The 9,345-nt window shown below is 34.6% G+C and overlaps 1 protein-coding gene across 1 annotated transcript; it reads left to right on the top strand.

Annotated features, from left to right (window-relative positions):
- The first annotated feature begins 527 nt into the window (after positions 1-527).
- Positions 528-7,771, top strand: LOC143607534 (uncharacterized). Its single transcript, XM_077082948.1, has 10 exons — positions 528-965; positions 2,091-2,417; positions 4,589-4,704; positions 4,795-5,146; positions 5,373-5,498; positions 6,115-6,218; positions 6,334-6,667; positions 6,765-6,959; positions 7,091-7,191; positions 7,303-7,771. Exons 1-10 carry the CDS (start codon positions 528-530, stop codon positions 7,769-7,771), a joined length of 2,562 nt encoding a protein of 853 aa, XP_076939063.1.
- The last annotated feature ends 1,574 nt before the right edge of the window (positions 7,772-9,345 follow it).

Raw genomic sequence — 9,345 nt, 5'->3', positions numbered from 1 at the left:
CCACTGTTGTTATCTCAAGAAATTCGCCAGTTCTTATATCATTCTACTGTTGTATGTAGATGATATGTTGATTGCCGGTTCAGACATGTCAGAGATTAATAAGTTGAAGCGACAGATGTCTGAAGAATTTGAAATGAAAGATTTAGGTCCAGCCAAGCAAATTCTTGGCATGAGCATCACCAGAAACAAGAAGGACAGTTCTCTAACTTTATCTCAGGAGAAATACATATGGAAGATTTTAGAGAAGTTTAACATGAGCGATGAGAAAACCGCTACTCGAAGTACACCTATGGGTAGTCATATTAAACTTTCTAAGGATCAGTCTCCTAGTACTGATGGAGAAAAGGCAGAGATGGCAAAGATTCCTTATGCATCTGCAGTGGGTAGTCTTATGTATGCAATGGTATGCACGAGACCTGATATCGCTCACGCAGTGGGGAGTTATTAGCAGGTTCATGTCAAATCCAGGGAAAGCACATTGGGAAGCAGTGAAGTGGCTGCTTAGGTACCTAAAGGGAACTTCAAAGATGGCGTTATGCTTTAAAGGCAAGAATGCAATTCTTAAAGGGTTTTCAGATGCTGACTTGGGCGGATGTAAGGAGACTTATAAGAGTACTACGGGATATGTGTTCACTATGGGGGATACTGCAATCTGTTGGAAGTCTAGACTGCAAAAGAGTGTGGCACTCTCAACCACAGAAGCTGAGTATATGGCAGCTGCTGAAGCGAGTAAAGAGCTTGTTTGGTTGAGGACTTTCTTAGAGGAGTTAGGCAGGGAACAAACAGATTATCCATTGTGCTGCGATAATGAAAGTGCTGTGAAATTAGCCAAGAATCCTGTGTATCATGGTAAAACAAAGCACATTCATATGCGTTATCATTACATTCGGGGTTTAGTCAGTGATGGGACTATTCGGTTGAACAACATTAGGGGAGACAGGAATCCGGCGGATATGTTTACCAAGGTTGTGACCTTGGACAAACTGAAGCTATGTGTAGCTTCAGTTGGTCTCCAGGAATAGCGTTGAGGATGTGGCGACGAACAGGTAGAAGACATGGTTTATATTGAAGACAAAAGATTACAGGTACGGGTGTGTTTACAGGTGGAGCAAGTGAAGACGTTCCGAGGCTCCAAGTGGGAGATTGTTGGGTTTAATACGGGTGTAGCCCCGGCCCGTCTTGGGTTGGGCAGTTGAAGACTAGAAGGGTTGAATGGGTTGGCCACCCACTCAACTTTAGTGGCCCGTTTTATATTATTTCTTGTAACTTATGGAGAAAGAAATAAACCCTAGTTAGCCTCCCTATATAAACAATGTTGTATCTTGTAATTTCTTGAGCACCTCAATAAAAGAAGAGACCCTGTTCGTTGCCCGTGGACGTAGGTTACACATCGTGACCGAACCACGTAAATCTCGTGTCATATTTACTGCTTTACGATTTATTATTATTGTTTGCTTAAATCGTATGTGTTTGTGAGAAACCTATAGCCGCCGCCAATTATCTTATTCGTGATTTATACCACAGTAACCAAAGAGATTCTATTGGTTCTTGTGTTTTTGTGTTGCAAGAGAATTCAACTGCCATCATTATTATATATAGTGGAGTTGGGATAAGTGTTTGCAACAAAGATCCATTGCCACCATTTGTTAATTGATTTTGCAAAAGTGTATTGCAAAAGTCAACCACCCATTAACTGAGGAACCGATTAGTTAATACAAACAGAAGCCGTCGATCAGTTTGTTTCAGGTTTGTGTTTTTTGGTTTATTTGGGGTTATTAATTTTTGTTCAGTTTACTTCTCGTTGTTTCCGCTGCACGTATTATTATTCGTTTTAGAAATCAATTAGAAATACCGTTAAGTTCTTAAGGCCCGAGCCGTTGTATTGTATTGATTTCTGTCGCCCTATCCGATTCCTTTCGGGTCAGCCGCGTACACGTAATACCTAACACGTTGTAGGGACCCCTGGCTACTGTGATCCACAATATATAGAAACAAGCATGTTAACGAAAGAATCAGACGTATACTCTTTTGGAGTTGTCTTAATGGAAGTCTTATGTGGTAGATTATGCTTTAATTATATCAATGGCCAGTTAAACATTTTGGTGCGTACATGGAATATAGCTTACAACCAGAAGAAGTTACATGAGATTGTCTTTCAAGGTCGGATGCCACCAATGAATTCGTCTTCTTTGGATATATTTTCAGACGTTGCATTTCAGTGCTTGCGAAGATCTCCTGAAGAACGGCCAACGATGGCACATGTCATAGAAAAGCTTGAGATTGCACTTGCATTTCAAAAGTCGTCAATTACATATGAAGACGGACTTAAGGATATGGTATCTTCTCTGAAATACAGATCTGTTAAGGTACATAAAATGCTTTTCACCAGAGGAATCTACCTTAATGGAGGGAAAAAGGTAAATTAGCTACTTTGCTTTAGCGTGCCTATTTTTGTTTTTGAATTAATTTGTAGAATCTCACATGATTAATACAAGGATAATCACCTGTCTTTTGACTAAACTAAATTTATCATTTTTTTTTTCTCTTTTTACCAAATTAGCCTGGGACCAGTTAGAATCTACATTTTTTTTTATATTTCCTCACATAAATATTTTAAGTTTTTAAATAATTTAAAGGAAATGAAAGTTTTCAATTATAAATTTAAATTTGGTGAGTTAACGTTTCACAACGCGCATGCGTGATTCAATGTTTTTACAGTTATTTTATTTGATTAAAAAATCTTTTTGTAACGTGCGGGTTTTAAAAACTAGTTATTATGAATATTCATATTATTATTAATTATTATTATTTTCTACTAATAATAGCAATTAGTAAATAATAATAATAATAATAATATTAACAATACTAATATTTACTAATTATAATAATAAAATGAAGAATCATTTCATTTATACATGATAACCAAATATGACAATGGAATGTAATGATCTATTTTATTTCTTTGTCCATTTCATTACCACGTTCATTCTATTCCCATACTCATTTCATTACTCAAACCAGACAGACCCTATGTATTTGTTGTGCCAGATCGAAACCCGCTGCTCCAAAAATATATGTTTTGCTAGTATGGATTCAAATCTGCTACTTCATATTTAGATTTGTGACGTCAAAACACGTGCCAAGCTGCGTATATTAAGTATTTTATGAAGTCAAGGGCATATATATATATAGAGAGAGAGAGAGAGTAATGTTATAATAAAAAGTCAATATTTCCTAAGAAGCGTAGGAAGAAATCTACACCATTAGATTTAATAAAATACATAGGGGTAAGATGGTCAACAATTAAATATTGTAATTATGAAATTAAAATCTCAATTAATTTAACATCCCTATTTTTTGCTATATGATCTGTGATAAATTTCATTTTTTAAATGGTTATAAAAAAATAAAGAATATATTATTCATCTTGCTTTTTTGTTAGGATTTAGACGCAACATAGGAGGCAACATGAGGTTTTTTGTTTTTATTTTATGGTTGTTTATCACAAAAGAAGAGCATGAAATAAATAAGAAACCAACAATTTTGCATTTGGGTTCAACAATTCGCATCCAAACTTTGTTTCTTATTTGAATTTATTGTTTTAATTATATGAACTCAGTTATTGAAATTATTTATTTTAATTTCTTGAGCATGATTATTGGTTAAAACTCCATAGTTACCTTGGTCTTGAATGAATATTTGTTGAGTTTTAGATTGTTTATTGGTTTATAAGTAACTTGTGTTGGATTAACATTGTTGTGTTTTGGTGCATGATGTTGTTCATGAAAGTTTTTGGTGTTGTGGATTTTTGTTATTTGTAAGTGTGTTTTTGTTCATTAATATTGGTTAATTGTAACTGATTTGAATCAAGTACAATGTGTTTTTGTTCATTAATGTTGGTTATAATGTTCAAACAGTGTGTTTTATTTCTTGGTGTTGTGTTTTAAATTTAGATTAAACGTTGATGTTGTTTCTAAATTTTGATTATTTTGATTTAAAACACACTGTAATATATATTGTGATAATCTTGGTGTTTTTTAAATTTGGATTAAATATGATAATAATAGATTGATAATGTTTCCATATATAATATAACATACGGGACGATTATGTCCATAGAGTGTTATAAAACATGTATAAAAATAAAACACACCTCGAAAAAACACTATAACAAATCTTAACCATTAGATCACATAATCCAATGCACCAGATCACTTCCTACACTTTTTAGACACACTTAATTTCTTATGTTAACCTCACCCTACTATATATATATATATATATTTTGTTGATTTATCATTTATGTCATTATTCTTACATTTTTTCATTAATACAAAATAATCACGTTAAAGTATATTTCCAACTACAATGCATGGGGCAACCTACACCATAGCCATTAATCCCAATCCCAATCCCTGCCGCGCTAACAACACTCACCAGAACTGTTCTACTGCACCATCCCAACTCAAATTTCCGCCAGCATAGATATCTATTTACACCCAAAAACGTACCTACATAGAGTACGCGTCCTGTCTGTAACTATAATCGCAACATCGACAAAACTAATTCAAACTTATCTAATGGACAGTGGTTTTCATTGAATGACAAAGGAGAACACTGTGAAATGATATCCATATCAGATTGTTTGATTCCATATGAATCTGAAGATTACACTCCTCGATATTCAGCTAACCAGATGTCAAGGTGACTTGTTCTCATCATCATCTCTGTTGTTTCTAGATTTTTAGACTGATCGATAGCTGATAAGTATATAGTAAATGCTTCTTCATGCAGATTTACATCAGGCAGCTATTTGACTGGTGGGAAGCAATTCAAAACACATGTCAGAACTCAATACTTGTCACCCCTAGTCACATACACGGTGAGTCTCGTCTTCAGATGTCCAATCAAACTCAAAGAGAAGTTCGCCAAACAACAATATATTTCCCTCAACTACGAATTAGAAGGAGAGACAAAAATATTAATAGTGCACCTTGTGGATTTCCCAGAAGATGGATGGTTGATGGGTGAATTGTATCGATTTACTAGTGACCAAAGTATTGTAGATGTTGAAATTTTGTTTAAAAACCATGCGTGTTGCAGTGATTTGGAAATAGATGGCATCGAGTTCCATCCCCTCGAAAATGTAAGTTGGCATATACCTATCAAGTCATTTTCTTTGTGGTCAACAGGTCTAGTTGTAAGATAAATGCTTTGAATACTAGTTGATAGACATCCGATCATTAAAAATCACCGACTCATAGAAAAGAAGCAGTATTGGGTACCTCATTGAATACAAGAGAAGGAACCGATAACTCACTAAGGATTTGCTTCCCTGGTGGATTAATGTCTAACGTGTATATGTTTCATAGGTGGAACTTGAAGTATTAGAGTATCAACAGATACTCAAGGCTATGGCACGTCCTTTAATCTACAGATCTCAGGAGGAACTCAAGGTGCTTCTCTCCAAAGGCGTCCTTCTTAACAGGGGCAAAACGGTAATTGGTTAGATCTATTATTTGAGTTTTTTATTTAGTTGTAAGCTGCATACATATATAAAGTTAGTATTAGTTGCAAAAAAAAAAAATTAATAATAATAAACAAATAAAATCCTGAACATTTTACTAATATACCCCTATAATTAAATAAAAAGAAAAAAATTGTGATTGATTAGAATCTCTTCTTGCACTAAGAAGCTCCGTGTGTGTAGGGTGAGATTTTAAATAAAGACCACTAAGATACTTGAAAACTTAGAGAAAACCACATTTAAACAAGATTTTTATGTTATTAATCTTTACCAAACAAATAAAATACTATACGTGGACACGCACACGCACGAATGCGCGCGCGCGCACACACACACATATATATATATATATTATATCGCATGAGATACATATATGCAACTTCTTTCTAAAATAAAAACTTTTTATCTGATGTCTTATCCCAATTTTATGAGTATATATATACTAAAAATTGCAAAGAATTTGTTTTCACTCAATGCATAGGCAACCTGCTAGTATTATATATGTTACAGGGACCAAAAAAAATACATAAAAAGATAACCTCCAATCTCCACCTTAACCAGATTAATTTTATCCTTTTAATGGACAGTGGTTTTCACTAAATGATAGCGGAGAACACTGTGAAATGATATCCATAGCCGAATGCTTAGTTCCTCGTCAAGATTTTTATGAATATTTAGAGTATAATTCAAGGTGACTTTTATCATGCTTCCCTAACCCTGTTTTTCCAGGCTTTAGATTGTTTCATAAGTTTATAGACATATATATTACATAGTAATGTGTCATTCTTTGTTGCCTGTTCCTGCAGATTTGCAATAGGCTGCTTTTATCTATGGGGGAAGGGATTTAAGACACATGTCACCACTCAATTCTTGTCACCACAAATCACATACACGGTGAACCTTGTCTTCAAATTTATGAGCCAATTTTCGGGCACAGATGTACATCCAGCAATCCGTTACAAATTAAAAGGGGAGACAAGAACTAGCAACGCGTTCCTTTTTTATGAGAGAGAAGATGAATGGTTGATGGCAGAATTGTATCAGTTTACTAGTGACGGAACAACTGTTTCTCTTGAAATTATGTTTGATTGTTTTCATGGTATGATAGTTGAAGGCATCGACTTTCAACCCCTAGAAAAGGTAAGCAGAAAAAAATGCCTGTCTTCATCTACCACCATTATTGTTTATCGATCAATTACTTAGGAGGATAGGGTTTTTCTCTGCGTACATTTTGTAGGTGGAAGACGAAGTGCTAGAAGATGCGAAGCTAGCAGCCCTGCCCATATCAGATTCAGACACATATTGGGAACAGATTTTTCCTGATGATTATGAAGACATATTCAAGCGGTCAAAAGTAGTTGTGGAATTGAAAACCCGAAGTCTGCTCTACCCTATCCTCCGCAAAGGCTTCCTAATCAATAACGATCAAGAGGTAAATTTGATGTGAACGGTTCATTACTATTTACTTCCCATTTTCATAACCTGCATGTTAAAATTTATTCCTTATTTATTTGTGGAGCCTATGAACATTGGTTACATAATACTGCTTAAACTTATTGATAGTGGTTTTCGCTTGACAAAAATGGGAAGAAATGTCCAATGATATCAGCAAGAGCGGCTTTTGTGGTTGAGCGCTCAATCTGGAAGTCTATACCTGAATCAAGGTTCTTTCTCTATCTTCGGGCCAGAAATTTCTAATTTGTACATGTATAGTGATAAGGAACACCTTTTTCATTGGCTCTATAGTTTCTTGAGTTCATTTGTGCCTGTTGCAGATTTGGAGAAGCTGTTATGGTTGATGGTTGGCAATTTAGTGTTGTCAACGAAGTCAATCCCCAATTATTATCACCTCAAACAGCATATGCATGCTATCTTGTCTACAAATTACTAGAAGAACATATACATTTTGATCACGATCTTCTGTTGGTGAGTAAACGAGAATTTAGTTTTGATGGTCAGGGAGATGATTTGTGGTATATCTGTTTAGTTGCTCCTCAAACTCCGGTTATTAGACTAGTTGGTAATCAAAATGACCACAATACATTAAATAGGCCCATAATAAAACACATTCCACAAAATAGGAGTGACGGTTGGCCGGAAGTACAAATTTGGGAATTTCAAACTGGTAGTGCCACCCAAATGATTCAGATGATAGACAATCAAGTTAGTCCAAGAATGCATCTTGGAAGGAGCGCGGGACTTCATGGGCTTCTTTTGCAAGGCATCGAGTGCAGATCGGTATAGATTTCTTTAAATTTGTTATTTTTTATCATCGGTAAATTTTTACTATAACACACAATTAGCTTGTCATTCATTTCACTTTTTGTTTGTGAATCTGATTTCTTTTTAACTTTTCTAATTTTACAATCATTTACTATTTTTTTTATGGAGAAATGTTAATGATTACAAAGAATAAAAGAATCTTGTTAGCATAAATCATTTAGACACAAAAAAGACTAATTACTCAATAGATCGAACTACTAACGTCCTATCAATTAACGTACCCACTACCCCAACATGCAATGATGTTGAAACAGATTAAATGTATGCCGAAACTAAATATGTGTTTTAAGAACATTATAACAGTTTAAATGTATAAATGATTGTCTAAAGAACATTATAACAGTTTAAATGTATGCCGAAACCAAATCTATGTAGCTTGTTGACGTTTGTTTGGATAGATTTAGATCATCAAACTTTAACCAAACAATTCATTTGCGACTCTAATCAGTAATCACACGAGTAAGTATCTGATAGTGGTTGAACTAATTGATTTGAGAAATAGTTGAAAGAGAATAAGCAGAAAGTGAACAAGTATTTGAAATCTGCAGTGCTTTATTCAACATAAAGAAAGGTTTTAAATAGCCATACACATACCAAAACGATAAAGAAAAGAATAACTGACCTGGACGAGTTCTGATCTAGCTTGATTGTTTCAGCATCTCTTTTCCTATATCCTCAACTACATCCAAGAACGACCTATAAGGGTCGTCACATTACTTGGGTAAATTCAGTAACTACACAAATACGATAAATACTAATTAACATGGGAATTGATCAACATAATCAAACGTACCTCTTTACATCTTGACTCAAACTGTAATAACTCATCATCATCGAGAAAGCAACTGCTGCCACTACTAGAACAAGTAGACTCAAGTCCAGATAATCAACACAAACTAAACAAATAACTCTTGTTTATTAATCAGAAATATCACTCTAAAAACTAATTACAAACTCTGAAACCCTAACTCGGTTTGACTGACCTAACTCGGTTACATCTAGATGAACCCTAACTCGGTTACATCTCGTGTGTGCCTCTTAGATGAACCCTAACTCGGTTACATCTAGATGAACCCTAACTCGGTTACATCCCGTGTGTGCCCTCTTAGATGAACCCTAACTCGATTTCACCTCACACCACCACACAATTTCCATTAATATAACTTGTTAGTCAAGGCATTACCAAATATAATAAACCCTAATTGTAACTCTATAAATCCATTACATAATAATGAATCCCACAAGCCCAATAGGTCCAATCGGTCACCTACATGTGACGGGCCTGTTAAGTTGGAAATTACTTCCAACATAAAACAATAAAACAATTATGAACAAAGAATCAATCTTGAACCAAAAATAAAAACTGTTTTTCAAGCACAGGATAAGTGACAACAGATGCTGAGAAAAAAAAACACTTAGATATCATTAGCGATTTTTTTTTACAAAATAGTAGGTTTAATATAAAAATAGTGGTTTCTAGGTCTCTGACAATGACCAAATGGATTTTAGGTGTCCAACCATCTTTTGATTCATCT

Source organism: Bidens hawaiensis, unplaced genomic scaffold (assembly GCF_021521415.1).
Source record: "Bidens hawaiensis isolate Kalapana, Puna unplaced genomic scaffold, B.hawaiensis_p1.1 tig00083306_1, whole genome shotgun sequence".
In the NCBI taxonomy this organism is placed as follows: Eukaryota; Viridiplantae; Streptophyta; class Magnoliopsida; order Asterales; family Asteraceae; genus Bidens; species Bidens hawaiensis.
This window is presented reverse-complemented; position numbering and strand designations above follow the sequence as displayed.

Coding starts and splice junctions, on each gene's coding strand:
- LOC143607534 (XM_077082948.1), top strand. CDS start 528: ATGGCGTTATGCTTTAAAGGCAAGAATGCAATTCTTAAAGGGTTTTCA. Junction 5,499..6,114: donor TTCTTAACAGGGGCAAAACG/GTAATTGGTTAG, acceptor TTTAATGGACAG/TGGTTTTCACTAAATGATAG. Junction 6,219..6,333: donor TATTTAGAGTATAATTCAAG/GTGACTTTTATC, acceptor CTGTTCCTGCAG/ATTTGCAATAGGCTGCTTTT.